The 15,007-nt window shown below is 43.1% G+C and overlaps 1 protein-coding gene across 1 annotated transcript in view; it reads right to left on the bottom strand.

Annotated features, from left to right (window-relative positions):
- Positions 1 to 1,866: 1,866 nt before the first annotated feature.
- The window catches only part of TIAM1 (T-cell lymphoma invasion and metastasis 1), a 48,170-nt gene continuing 35,029 nt past the window's right edge, over positions 1,867 to 15,007 (bottom strand). The window contains exons 9-13 of the mRNA XM_010289686.1: positions 13,793 to 13,978; positions 11,254 to 11,400; positions 9,204 to 9,278; positions 7,977 to 8,147; positions 1,867 to 2,125 (exon numbers count right to left, since the gene is read on the bottom strand). Coding sequence (XP_010287988.1) covers positions 1,994 to 2,125; positions 7,977 to 8,147; positions 9,204 to 9,278; positions 11,254 to 11,400; positions 13,793 to 13,978 — 711 coding nt within the window. The 3' untranslated portion in view covers positions 1,867 to 1,993. The remainder of the gene's footprint in view (positions 2,126 to 7,976; positions 8,148 to 9,203; positions 9,279 to 11,253; positions 11,401 to 13,792; positions 13,979 to 15,007) is intronic.

Here is a 15,007-nt window from a genome sequence, read left to right on the forward strand (position 1 = left end):
GACTGTAGCAGCACTGCCCCTTTGAGCCACTCCAGTCCCTCACAGTGTTTCTCAAAGCAGCTTTGGGATATTCTTATCCTTATCCTCCTCCTCCTCCCCCTTATTCTTATTCTTATTCTTATTCTTTATTCTTATTCTTATTCTTATTCTTATTCGTATTCGTAGTAGTAGTAGTAGTAGTAGTAGTAGTAGTAGTAGTAGTGGTGTTAATCATCATCACCATCATCATCATCATCATCATCATCATCATCATCAATCTTCCTTGTCCTTTTTTCCTCTACCACTTTTGGTCTTGTCCCAGCACCTTTTCCCAGGGCCATCTTTTCCAGCAGCCCCAATGCCTTCACGCTAGCCTCATCCTACCTGCAAGATTTTCAGGGAGGCCTCTGGTCTCGTGCTTCCACCTACAAGTGCCGTCTTACCCAAAGTAAAAAGTCTGGCACGTCAAGCTTCAGCCAAAACACTCTAACGTGTAATTTACAATAAAAGGTGCTTAAAAGTATGACTGCCTGGTACAGCACCTAATACTAAATACTCTCCCCTGAGTCCTTAGTAACATTTTTAACACATAATAAACTGAACTTCTGAATTTTTGAAAGACTGTGTCAGAGCACAAAGCATCACCATTAATGTTTTGGAGAGGAATTGAAAATGGATATTTGATTTCCATTTCTTATTTAAATACATCTGATACATTCTGCAAGAAAAAGGTATATCATCCCAAGGAATTATGTTTACCTCTTCTGCAGCAATGTATGTCTGTAAAAGCATTTTAGTGGATGGAAGATACCTCTAGCAAGGTGACATCAACATTAGACAATATTATAAACAGCTATTTGAGAGACTACAAAAATAGAGGCATTAGTTTTATCATATTGCACCAGAATCATTTAATTAAATGCTTAAATAAAGTAACTCAAATTTCCACATGAAATAAGCACACACACACAAGCAAACATATAATTGTGTGTGTTTTAATGTTACTACATTAGATATAACCCTGCAGCACCTGTCTATATTATAATCTTTCAGCATGTACATAGCCCACTGACTGTAGAGTTTTGGTTTAATTTCATTTTTTCAGAATAAACAATAACTGATGACTATGTCAATCTTACACCCTCCCAACGTAAGACAAGTCACAATAGTCCTTCCAGGCAATGGAAGATGAATGTCTCCTCTGAGTTTTAATTTTTCCTATCTATATTTCACTTACCAGTCTTAGTACTCCACTAGCACTTTCTCACTCTTTGTTGACAATGTTAATGGCAAATCCTAGAATTTCTTTACTAAATGAACAAAAGCATCCATAACTGGCAAAGTTTTACTTTTTATAAATAAAACAGCTACCAATGAAAAAGACTTTAAAAATCTTTACAGCATGCATGTGTAAAATCATAGAGTTAAAGCATGACAGTAATTCCGTTTGGTCTTTTTTTAATCTCTCATTTCAAAATTTCTTTGAAGTCTGCTTTTGAGATGAATGATATAAAAACATCCAACTGAAGCAATTAGGAAAGTATATTCTCAAACATAACTCCAGAGCTTTTTAACCTCAACCTTCTCATTCAGGAAAAAAAACCCTACCAACCAAACAATAAACAAAAAACCCAACTACTTGTGCATTTCTCTCCTCTTTAAAAATCAGGCAAAGTGATCTGGACAAGAAATATTCAGGCCTCAACATCATGTTTTTAAAACCACCAAGGACAATATGAACAACAGGAAAAGGCAACCTTAAGCCAAGTTAAGCTTAAATATATGTTACAGTGACTTTCACACATTACCTGTGGCTGTTCCCCCCCTCTCTCTTCCACACAGACACATGCATGGACAAACATAACTCTCTCCTCAAGATGAAATGCTTGGAGAGATTACCGTAGGCCAATTTGCTATGGTCTGCAAAGCACTATAATTGCAAGTTAAAAAGCATAACTCTGCATATTACAAATGTCAGATAAACACTAATTAATAGTGTCCTACCAAGTGTCATTTAATTTTGTTCAGTAGGTAGCATTACCAGTTCATAGATATCCTCTTCTGGCTTTGGTACATAAAATTGAATCTGGTTTTCAATCAGGAATTTAAGACGCAGGTAGTGAGCAGAGTGATCCAGCTGGTGTGTCTGCAAGAAATGGAGAAGAAGCTTTAGAAGAGAAAGGCAATGGCTCACATTGTCTACACTTAGAGAACGGCCTGACACTCATAGGAAGAAAAATGTCCCAGCACCATCTTTCACGAGGCCCATGATCTCCTAACCTGAACAAGAACCCGAACCTCCTCCTCTTCCACAGGGATAAGCGTTCATTTAATCACTGACCAGGATGTCAAGGGCAGTGCTCTAAGTAGCCTCTTGGGTTCTGCTTATCTGGCAGTTCTGCTCCATCTCATGCTATTGCAGAAATAAGCAAACACTGTTACAGCAGAAGACTCCGAGCATACCTTTGTATACAAAGGGCATTTGAAATCGCAAGGAGGAGAAAAAAAATGTTCTGCTAACAGAGAAAAACATAACAGGAAAGTTTTTTCTGTTTGTTTTGGGTATTTTAGCATCTCCATAATTTGGTAAGTATGATGTGGTAAAATTCAAGCAAGGTTAATATAAAAAAAAATCTGTATGTCCTCTAAATTCAAAATGGCTCAGGATACACTGGCTTTATAAGGCTAAAAGAAGGCAAGAGTTGCATGCTGGATTACATCCCAGTGGAAACAGGTCACACCATTTTAATGAATTAGTTATAATTAGCTGAGGATACAGCATTTGGTCTGGGAGATGTTAACGACCTTTCCTCAGCACGATTAATAAGCTTGATTTAGGCAGAGGTTAATGCACTGTGTAATCAAAACACATTAGAATTATGATAAACACAAAGGATGTCATTCAGAAGTTACTTTCAAAGTTCATAAACTGTTGACTAAAGCTTTAGCTAAGCTAAAACCTCAGTGATTCACAAATACAGGAGGTGAGTTCTCCTGTCGCTTTTGAGATCCCATTATTATATGCTTTTATACACTCGCCTTTTCATTTTATATAAGCAAATTACCAAAGTTTCCTAGGTTCTACTAAGAACAATGGCTCATCTGAAAATTCATGCACGAATATCATTATTGCCTATTTATTATGTTTTTTAGAGCCTCGCTTATCCAGTTCAAGCCAAGACGATGATACACGGGGACTCAGCTGACTGATCACACAGCACAGATGATGAGTAACGTACACTGAGTGACCTGTGGAACAGATGACACACTGACCTAGCAAACCCTTCAGCAAATCCTCACAGAACAGTGAATGTTTTTGAAAGTCTAGATTAGTCCATGAATAAAGCAAGCTGCCAGTAAGATGAAAAAAAAGACAGATCTATTCCTGCACTCTACATAGCGCTACATTCAAATATGTCCAATTCAAAGACCAAATTATCCGTATACGAAATTGAGTATCAGAAATGGGATAACCTCCGTAATCCGGACAAATTCTTATTTAATTAAATAAGGAATGTGAAATCTCTCAAAGGCCACAATAAAAAGAGCTGAACGTAGGTGATCCTCGCCCTTTTTCTTTTTTGATAAGCGTTTTGCATGCTTTTCTCATCGTTTACTGACTGTTTTCACTAGTTTTCTCTCTTACATGCACACACATACAAACACCCATACAGAAATTAAAGGGAAGCAGAATTGGTTTTGATTGTTCAGACATTATACATAGGAGTCCTAGATTAGTTTCTGGTCAGATTGGTTTACTCTACCTAGACACAAACTACAGAGCGCCTTGCACACTAATTAAACACAAACACACAGAGGAGACATAAACCCACAGACTGCACACCCCATGTCCGGAGGCAGAAGTCCAGGATAACTCTCTCTCAAAGTCTGGAAAACGCTTGAGCAATTTCCAGCAAAGCCAGTGGGGAAAAAATTCTATGTGGAAAAACCATACTAGCAGAAAAGAGAGCCAGGCAACCCGGCAGCCGCCTCCCACCACCATGGTGTATCTTCCCGTGGTCTCCTGCATCAAAGCTCTCGTACGCATCCTGCATTTCAAGCAACGTCAGACACGGCCGCCGCGCAAACGCCAGCAGCCAGACCTACGCTGACAAGCTACATGTCATTGACTAAAGCCCACGGTTGGGAGAGAGCCCCTGTCCGCAGCCCGGTATGCTTCCAGCAGCGACTCCCAACGTCCTCCCCTTGCAGAAGAGACCCAAAGGGACTCTTTCCAGCCTGCCCCAGGCCAGCAGAAATCACAGCTTGTAGGGGCACTTGAATTTACCGAGTCTGGGGCCTTGAGCTGTTGGGCACAGGCCAGGAGCCATCTTAGCTGCACTGGTGGGTCAGGGAGCGCATGCTCAGCTGCCCCAGGCTCCCTGTGGGGCTGGGGGCACCCCGACAGCCCCCCAGCAACGTGTCCGCCAGTTCAGAGCCACCATCCGCCCTCGGGCAGGGGCAGGGTATGCTCATGCCTGCCGGCAACCCACTCTGCAGCCTGTGCCCTGACAGCATCTTAAAAGAGCAACCTGCCCCCCCCGGCAGCGGCTTGACCTGCCGTCCCGGTGGTCAATGACAGGGCTTCTGCCTGCTTTGATATGAGCAGCGCATCAGGCGTGGAGGTGACCACCGACGCCTCCATTTTCACACTTGTCTTTGCAGGGAGATTTGCTCATGAGAAAATCGTTTGTGGTGGTTATTTCAGAGAGTAGGAGGGAGCCAAATGCAAGATGACCAATGCTGCACTGAAGCCCCGAACTATGCCAGAGCACAGCATCATCTAAAGAGGTCACTGGATAAAACTCACATATATTTTGAGCCACTCATTTCTTCCAAGAAACATCATCAGCCAGGGTGGATGCCATTCATCCACTACCTTGCAATCCCATCCAAGTCAGGCAATGAGAGTCATCACCGTTAAAGCTGTGATGGTGCAGCACAGGAGCCACATCATTTAGTTAATTAACATTTGTAGAGCTGCAGCAAGGCTTTTGTCCACCTTGAAATTCTACATTACTTAAACTGTTTCAAATAGGGGCATAATTACTGACGTGAAAGGAAAAGGTCCTCCTAAAGTGGACATAGCCAGTCTGCCCTAAAAGCCATACCATTAACCCACTTTTTTTGTTGCTGGCCTAGCTGCATCCATATGCAGAAAGGTGGGAGCAGAAACAGGGCAGCTTTAATGATATTAATATCTTTTCGAGACCACACAAAATACCTTTTAGCAGTCCAAGTAAGCTTTTTGGTTTATTTATTTCTCTCCTAATAACTCTGGCTATGTCTGGACTAAATTAAGCAGCTAACCCAATTGAAAGCACAACCCGACAGCTCAACTGACGTGCTCTTGAAGAAGAATTTACAGCCTGGGGTGCGATCCAATTCAACAGGCTTCGCGTGGCGTAGCGGGTCAGCACACAACCTGAACTCTTCATCCATTTTGGCTCCCTTCTAGTTAATGCAAGGGACAGGCATATTCTTTCAGCTTGGTGGGGGAGACCTTCATTAGCGGTGAAATGACAGCATCACGGAAACACGCTAGCCATCCCACTGTATTACTCTGGCTTCGCACTCATGTGGCCCAAGCTTTTCCAGTAGGAAAATACCAGCTCAAAATCAAAGTAAGCCTACAGAGCATCAGGCTTAAGTAACTTCTCAGAGACTTTGAGCACAGATCCAGAGACCATGATGGGGAAATCTGCTTCTTGCCCCTCACGCAGGTCTATCTGAAAAATGCAAATTGTGAGAAAACAGAACATTTTTTGCTTCTCACTTTTTATCCAGTTCAGTTAAAAGACTAAATGCCATCTAGTCTTCTATGCTTGATTTTTGGTGTTATTCTTTACATATTGGGTCTGCCTAAATCCATATACAGTATGTGTGTTTCTACTCAATTTCAAGACATACCGTTAAGCAAATGTTAGTAATACTTACACACATGTTCACACTGATCACTATTACCCATAGGAAACAATTTAATGTATATATACTGACTTTTCCTGCCTTCCAAGTGATGTTATTAATTAAATCTTAGGAGCAATCTTCAAGAAACCATTTTAAAATATGCTTTAAACTCTCCTCCCACCAATCTTGAATCATAAAAGTGTCACAAAGCAGCCTCCAAAACCTAACTTGCTGTATAATAACAAGCAGCAATGTTAGTATAGGAACACATTTTCTACAATGACTTGAGTGCACTTAACGTTCTCCAACAGAATAATCAAGCTCAGTTTAATAGCACAGATAGATTTAACCACACCTACAAACATGAAGAGGTTTATATGAAATGTAGATCTTGAAATGTTTACTATACCAGAACTTGACTGGTTCTCAGATGGCAGATGGCAAACTGATGTGAAATGATGTGGATCAGATATTAAAAGGGAAAAAATGAGCTGAATGCAAGAGACAGGAGAAAGAGATTGATTATTAAATGCTACAGAAAAGAAAGCATCCATCAGTGTTTTCCGGGCTGAAAACTCTTACAGAAAGGAAAGAAACAGATAATGGCTCTTCAAAAAACACTCACCCACCTCCCCTTCTCCTTATACACCACCACCCACAACAATCAAACACACAGTGAGAGTCCAGATTCTCAGCAGGCACCTACTGGAACTGGTGGAGCTACATCAATTTATTGCAGCTAAGGATTTGGCCCACTGACTTAATCACTTACCCAAAGGAAAATATAAATCCTAAAAATAAATCATTACTAATAACGTGTCATCCAGGCTCCCTGTTATGTCTCTCTCCAAAAATGTCATCTTTTCCTGAATACAATGAAGAGCTTTCACAAGCTGCAGCACTCTTTAATAGTGCACCTGGCAGAGTGACGAGCACACCGTGTAATTATTGCAAACAAATCCCTTTCTCTCACCTTCCCTCTCTTTGGAAGCACATGCAACATGTTCTAAAAGTCCCCAAAGTTAAGCTCTTAATAGTAATAAATGTTTTCTTTTCTTTTGCTGCTGTTGTTGTACAAAAGGGGACTCACTTTTCAGAACGGCACGTGACACGAGTCGGGTCTAGCTTGCAGTCAGCCGGTTAGCAGAAAACACACATTGTGTGGCTGCCAGAACTGAAAGCTTGTATTTAATTTGTCAAAGCTTTCAACTTCTCTGTTGAGATGTAACTCTCTTTAATGGCCAAATGTCCCTGGTACTTCATCTTGCAAAGAAACCCAGGTGGCTTTTCTTCCACCACCCCCACGTGCAGGTAAAAGCTTTCCTCTCTCTTCCCACCTGCCACCTACACGAGGTGAGTCTGGCTCCACAATGCAGACAGCAAACACAGGCACCTTCTCCTGCTCCTGGTGCTGCTGTTTTCTCCGTGCCTTCCTCCCCCGTGCCAGCCGGAGGGGAGGAAGTGGCAGGGGGAAGGAAGGAGGAACAGCACCTGGGAAGAGGACGACCTGGCACCTGGGGAAGGGTGAGCTCACCCCACTTGCCTGGTGGAGGAGGGGACGGGCCACGGGAGGAGGGCTTGGCAGAGGTGGGGGGACTGGGGTGGTCGGGTGAGGACAGGGCGACTGCACTACGGTGTTGCGGGGACACCCAGCGAAAGGGAAGCGGGCCTGGGGCTGGGATGCTGTGGGGCAGAGAGGGAGAGGAGAAGGGTCCTGCACACAGCGTGGCCTCCGGTGGAGGGGGAGTGAGTGGGTTGGTATGTGAGAGGTGGCAGCACAGGCAGAGTCAGGGTGTTAAGGCACTTCAGAGGCTCATGCACAGCGGCCGGAGTGGAAAAGGCAAAACCTACTCTGCCTTCCTCTCCCTGTGCCCATGCCAAGTTTAGCTCCAGCTGTAGGAATTTTTCTTCTGTGGTGCTAGCATGAAAAATCCAGTATAATTCATGTTTTTTCATCTAATATACAATTGATCCCACAAGACAGCACAGTCTGAGCACTGGCATACGAGAAAGTCACTACGAGGTTCAACTGAAAGGGCTCAGGGTTGTAGACACTGCACCCTGCTCCAGGGCACGCTCGCAGCCTTTACCTTGCAAATCATTTCCAGCACATCTCGTGTGGTGTCCCCGGGACGGATGACTGTCAGAACAGGCTGGTTGTTCGGCAGGCAGAACCAAGATGGCGTAAAATACTCATGTACCCAAATATCACAGTCAGGATTGTGCTGATGGACACTGCTCAGGGCCACTTCTTTTTCCCTCTGAATAGACAAAATCCATTATGACTCTACTAGCCAAATACAATCTCCTTCTTCATCAATAACAAGTGTAAGGAACATTATATGCTGTATCAAAAAGCGCTCCTATGGAGAAGATGTTTTATTCATAAGCCTAGATTGAAAGCTTGTCTGGACAGGAAATTTTGCAGTTTTACCTGAGCAGTATAAAGTGTGCCCTCCTATGTCACCCACACAGCTACAATGGTGCAATGTGCTTTTCCTGGGATTTCACCCTATGGTTATTGGGAATGCTAGGAATGCAACAAAAAATGATAAGATAAAAAGAGACTTAAAATTAAAACTTAAATTCACTGTATTTCTGGGTAAACCGATCCAAGGCCAACAAAACTGTTGTAGATGCTACAGTTCAAATACCCAGAAGTGGCAAAATAGCAAATCTTAGCATTTATTTTGAATTTACTGTCTTTTATACATCTGAGTTGCACTCCAAGCTATAAATCCCCAGGAAGTGATGGAGCTGCAGAATCCCTGCTTGCTGCAAGTGGGCTCACGCAGCTAAACCCATATTCACTGCATGAAGAATGTGCCTCTCAGCACTGTCTTAATGCTGTTTTATAGCTGACTTCTTCTGGGGAAAGAGAAAGCAGTTGTAATCGTGGCTGCAAACGCAGAAGCTCACAGAAGCACATGAGAACAAAACAGAGAAAGCCCTGCCTTTCATAGTTGTGCCAACCCTAAATTATGAAAACCCCATATGGTCGCCACAAGGAGCCATTTTCCAGAACCAGCAGCGTCCAGGTGCTCCTGCAGGCAGGCATTTCCCTGGCATGCAGTGCTAACACCCTTCTGGGTCTGGTACCTCCAGCTGCGCTTGGGATGCCACACGCAGTCAGCCCTCCTGACTGCGGGCAACCGGCTCAAACCCTCCCAGAGCAGCTACAAGTCCTACAGTGCACAGAGGGTCTTCTCCTCCCCCAGGGGCTCTGTGTCCCCCTCTCATGTCCCAGAGTCAATGCTGCATCTAGGCTGGCTGCAAATGGAGGGGGGAAGGAGGTAGCTGGAGAGCTGGTGTTTTACCTTGCCATCTGGGACCGTATCGTCAAAGATTCCTTCAAGAGATTTCTTTACTGAATCAACACCTTCACCAAACACCTGAGGAACAACAGAGCAACTCTGCTTTAAAACAGGAACATATCTCCATGCTGTCTGTGGCACAGGCTAAGGGGAGAACAGTGTATCTAACATCTAGCATGGAAATCAATATGAAAAATACAAACATTCATTTCAAAACACAGAAAAGGAAAATATCAGCTTCTTAAAAGGGAAGGGGCAGTGAAGGACAAGCTGGTGATGGGGCACCATGAAAGATCAGAGGCCATTTCTGCTTAGCGGTCTGTCACTGGCTTACTTGGTGGAGCTGGACAAATTTTATTTCATTTTGTGCTCAGTTTCCCCACCTGTAAAGCAGAGGAAAGGAATGCTTCTCCACCTCTGCTACGGCTGAGAAATCAGAAGGATTCCATTTCTGACTGTTTTTGTAATAAACCAGGTTCCAAAAAGTACTTAGCAAACATTTAAGTACCACAAGTCATTGTAAGGCTTCTCTGATGAAATCAGAGCTGGTAAACCAGCACAAGCCAGAGCACCAAAATCAACACGACTCCATGCAGGAGGGACAACAGAATGGGAATATTTACAGGATCCACTCCAAATCAGCACAGGACTGCATCAGGCGGGCAAACAGGTTTGTTACTGCGACAGAGACTTATAATTAAAACAGAAAAGTTAAGTTTTATAGCTCTACAAGACCATAGGTTTACTTTCAAGTTGCACAGGGGAAATGTGTTCAGACACTACATTTAAGACATTTTGCTACTTTCTCAAAACTTTACTTTCTCTTTGACTCTTTCCAGTATGAATTTTCTTTAACCTGGAACAAAACCCCTTTTCATGCCTGTCCTTATTGAGGAGTGAGGAGGATAGGGGTGGGGGTGAGGGGAGGAAACGTGAGGAATGCATTTATCCCCACTGAAAGAAAAAAAAAAAAGGGTGAGTTTAGGGAAAAAAACCCAGGAGTGAAGCGACAGTATGGGCAGCATCCTAGCTCAAGACAAGGGATTGCGCTTGATTTGGGGAAAATAAGTACAAAGCAACAGGGATGCCGCAGCACCAGCACAAAGAATTGGAATGTGCTCACGAAGGCATCTGCTGCTCCCCAGCAAAGCCCTGAGCTTTTGCTCAGCCACTAAATATTAGGTGAACTTTTAATGTCTCGCTAAAAACAAGATAAACAATTTTGCATCGTTCATCCTCTGCTAAACAAAACAAACACCCACTGCTGCTTTTAACAGAAGGAAGAAGAAATCACAGGGCACAGAACATGTGTCCCAAACCTTTCTCCCTTCAAAAAGTGAAAGAAGAGAAAGAAAAGCAAAGCCTACATTTCCTGCAATTAGATGAGGTATGGCTCTCAAAAACTGAAAGCTATAATTAGGGATGTTTGGAAAGAATAACAGGGAAGCACCTTCCTACCACACTGAAACACGTTTTCTAGAGAAAGATCTGGGCAGTGACTGGGTGGAAATGTTTCAGCATTGCCTTTTTTAAAAACCTGATGCAAAACAGGGACTGTCCCTACTAAATACAAAGCTTTTTGTTATTTTAAGAAGTTTTCCCCAAACTCAGATACATTTAAAGTATTCTAGAGACTCATAATTTTAATTCAAAGAAATAAAAAAGTCTGTACTTTTTCTTTGCCTTCCAAAGTTGGAAGGAAAATCTGTTTTACACTGCTGCTTTATTACTCCTGAGTTTACAGAAAGTACCTCCAGCAAAAGCAGAAGCAGCAGAAATGCAACAACAGTAGAAATGCAACTGATTCAGCTAAAGAAGGTGTGAATCACAAACCTTGTTTGAAGAGGAGATGCCGTATACTTATCTGTAATTATAGTCACTGATTTTTGAAGAGGATGTGGAATGCGACGACTATACGCCATGAAAGATTAAACAGGCAAGTTTAAGGTTGGATGTGTAAATGCTTGATGCAAGTGACTCTGCATGAGCTGCATTCTGCACGCTAACAAGTAAGTCTTGAAAATAACAGTATCACAAACTCCCACACACTTACCTGATTAATGCTTGGCCTCCCTTGCTTTTTCTTCGAGGTAGTATCCAGTCCCCAAAGAGAAGAAAACCTGCTTCTCCGTTTACTGGCAGATCTGGACATGGCCTGCGTCCTTCTCCTCACTCCAGACTCCCCTGTGCGAGCCGCCACCTGCCAATGCCACATGGTTTTAAAATCAAAGGTTGCAGCATCCCACCACGCCATGGCTTATATAATCTAACAAACAGTGGAATCTGTTTTTTAAAAATGGCAAATACTATGGCAACAATGCGTACTCACAACAGGGACAATGGTGATGCTGCCAGGCTACTTCCTACTCACTGCAATTTAACTCACTTCTTCAACATCAAACATCAAAAATTAAAAGGGACAGCACCTCCCCTCCCACTTTTTGCCATTTAGTCTGGGGTATTCTGAAGCAGCCTAATCATCACAGAGCGAAGCCTTAGCACCGGTGAGGGGTTTGGTTTTATTTTCTCTTTGTTTTCTAACAAGGTTTCAAAGCTGGACACAAGAAACCTGAGATTTCCAAACTTATCTGCTGCTTCCAAAAAGCCCTGTCTTTCTTTTTGCTCCTTCCTGTGGAAGCACTCTGAGCATCCTGGAACTGACTCATAACTGTTACAAGGCCAGATAAAGGCTTGCAAATAGGTCAAGGTATTTAAAACCTGCACTTCCTTAAAGATAGCAACATTTGAAGGAGTAAGCAAAAGACCGGAAGGAAAAAAAAGGAGCTGAAATAAGCCTTTTGATTAGAGCAAGTACCCAACTGCTTGGATACTTGAAAATGGCTTGGGGCAACCCCTTTAGAGCAAAAAGATATTGCCTTTACTGAGACCAAATATTTGGGGAGCATTTCCCAAATGAAGCAGCTCTGGTAGAAATTAGTGCGACATTAGTCAGAGGTGAAGTGTTTAGGCCAAAGTTTAAGCAGATTTCCCATGTGGAGGTGGCCTCAGGAGAGCAAGCTCCTCTCCTGCAAAAAAGGGAGTGGTAGGAGACGGCAGGTATGAACGGGAACGCAAGGCGAAGCTAGACAGACAGACAGACCCGCCCTGCCAACTTGGCCGTACGCTTCCGGGAACACCTTTGTACTGGATTCCCACAGCCGAAACTAGCAAAAATGTGGCTGTCGTTTGGCAACCCCTGCGGGAACACCCGAATCTCTGAGTGATGCCCCAAGCTATGGAGCTGAGAAACTGGTTGTTTGGGTGCAGCAGATACAAAAACCCATATAAAGACGGGACGAACAGAAGGTTGGCTTGTGTACCCAGGGAACTGTCGCTGTATGAATCCTTGAGAAACGTGGAAAATATCAAGGAAAAGGAGAACTTATATGCTACTGCAAGCGCCTCCATTTCCCCAGAGGCACCTGGGAGACTTCGCACATCCTCTGACTATATACTGAGGAACATCTGCAGGAGATGAGATGCCATGCTATCACCACGCAGCACCCAGCTCGAGTCTGAGACTCACTGCACCATCTCTGCGCTATTGAGGGCAAAGGAGGACACGAGAGTTTGCTTAAAGGAGAAGAAAGCACGTGTCTTTTCTAACACAACATATTCAAAACATATTTTTTTTCACTTGGCTCTCAAGAGACACCAGCATGAAGAGGCAGACTGTTTTTCAGGCTAAAGCTCAGTGCTTTGCTAGATGCAAAAAAATAAGCATAAATGCAAATTACAACCCACCACTTAAAAAAAAATATAAATCCACCAGCAATTATTGGAATGATGACGCTAATCTTTTCATATATAAAGAATAAAAACGCCCCTGACTGAATTACAGCTCTGGATTCAACTGAAGGGTACAGCTGACATCTACAAGACAACAGTGGAGCTCAGCTCTTTCTGTGAAGCTCCAGGAGTCCAAGCCAAAACTACATGAACTTGACTTAAATTCATTAAAAAACTACCACTTACCAATACATTTCCCTGTATTTCTAAAAGCTGGGTTGTTACATTATTTAAATTTAAACAAACATTTTAAACATTATTTGCCACACCATAAGCAGCAGAGAAGAACATTTCCTCTCCCTTGTGAAGCATCAGATGTTGATCACTGGAGACCAGATATTAGACTAATTAGTCAGTTGATTCACCCATATGGTAGAAAGCAAGCCATGTCCAAGAAGGTCTAAGCCAGCACGTGCTGAGGGCCTCGGAAATACCCCCATTGACCTCACTGGACTTTTGGATCAAGCCCATGTACACGGACATTAGAGATGAGCCTGCTCTTGTAGCAGGAAGATCTGCTTATAGAAAGTACGTTTACAGTGCAGATCTGGAAATTCAAAATCACATATTTAGGAGAAGCATGGTTTTCCACTTCCATAAGGCCATGGCTTGCAAGCATCTGTTTTTTAATCTATATCCAGGACAAGCATCCCTTTCAGAAAGCAGAATATTCTACACGCTAAGGTAAGGGCTCACCCCCCAGGCACAGACAGACTGCTGTTTGTCGACGTGATCTCTGCATTAGACACATGAAGCGATTTGCAGGTTGGCAAAGATGACCCCTGGCCTCTGTTCAAACTTACCAGTGCATGAAACGATGAGACTGAAAAGATTCCAAGACGGCCCATTGCAACTTTTGTAGGTCGGCTGGCAAAAGCAAGTAGTCTTTTAGGGTTTGGGAGCTCCCCTCCTTGGAGACTAGCCAAGTAACAGCGGTACCGAAATAGGTCCATCTGGAACTGTTCAAGATTTTGCTCCCAAACAAAGATCTGTGTACAGCAAAGATTGAAGAGTGAGATGCACAAGAAGAAAAGGGGAGAGGAGGAAGAACAGAGTGGTAAATACCTTGAGAAAATTCTACTGTTTCCAGTAATATACCTCTTTTACCAATGCTGATCTCATTCAAGAAACTTTGATTCTCCTTCTTCCCTGCTCTCCCCTACCCTCCCAAACCCAAACAGGATACAAATAATAAAAAAGTTTTCATTAGACAGAAAACAACTTTATGTTCACAGCAGAGGCCTTCTCATGGGATAACCGCTCCTTTGATACGATGTTAATTAATAGGATTAAAATTCCATTTTAAATTTTCTTTGTATTCCAAGATTCTCTTCTGAGCAGTCCCTAAAGAGGCTTCTTTCATGCATCAAGGGCATCTGACAAACTAGAAGACCAAACCCCACCGAATTCCACATACAGAGCACCTCAAATCAGCAGCCGCAACAGCAGCGTTGCTGTAAGCATCAACAGAGCTCGCCATACTTGAAAAAGTGTAGTATGCTGGGGATAATTAATCTTATCATCAGAAGAGCACTATAATCAGCCTATGTAAGGACTTATTTAAATAATTCAAATTGCTGGTAGGAAACAGTTTCAAAGTGTTTAGAAAAACTCAGTTACATCAAAAAAGAGACTGCTCTGCCCTCTCACTATGATTGACAGCCTTTGAGTGGAGCCCTTTCAACAGAGGCGATCATCTCCCCCCTTGCTCCTCTCTTTTCATGGGCTTCCAGTGGATACGAAATCTCTTTAGCTTAGCACATTAGGGTCCCAGCCGCTCCCTACGGTTTGCATTACAGGCGCATTTGGCAGCCATGGTAAAAGAGCTACAAACTAATGAAGCAGGAGCCATATGTTAGTTTCCTAAAATAAGGTGCCGCTGCAGCAGCGGGAGGGACATCTGCTGTAGGCTCTCTCCTTCTGAAACACAACTACATTGTCTACTTGAAGTCAGAAGGAGTGGTCCCAAGGGGCAGCCAGGGCTGCAGCCATGAGGTCAAGGCAGGCCCTTGTAACAA

This window comes from Phaethon lepturus, unplaced genomic scaffold, assembly GCF_000687285.1.
Source record: "Phaethon lepturus isolate BGI_N335 unplaced genomic scaffold, ASM68728v1 scaffold37076, whole genome shotgun sequence".
NCBI lineage: Eukaryota > Metazoa > Chordata > Aves > Phaethontiformes > Phaethontidae > Phaethon > Phaethon lepturus.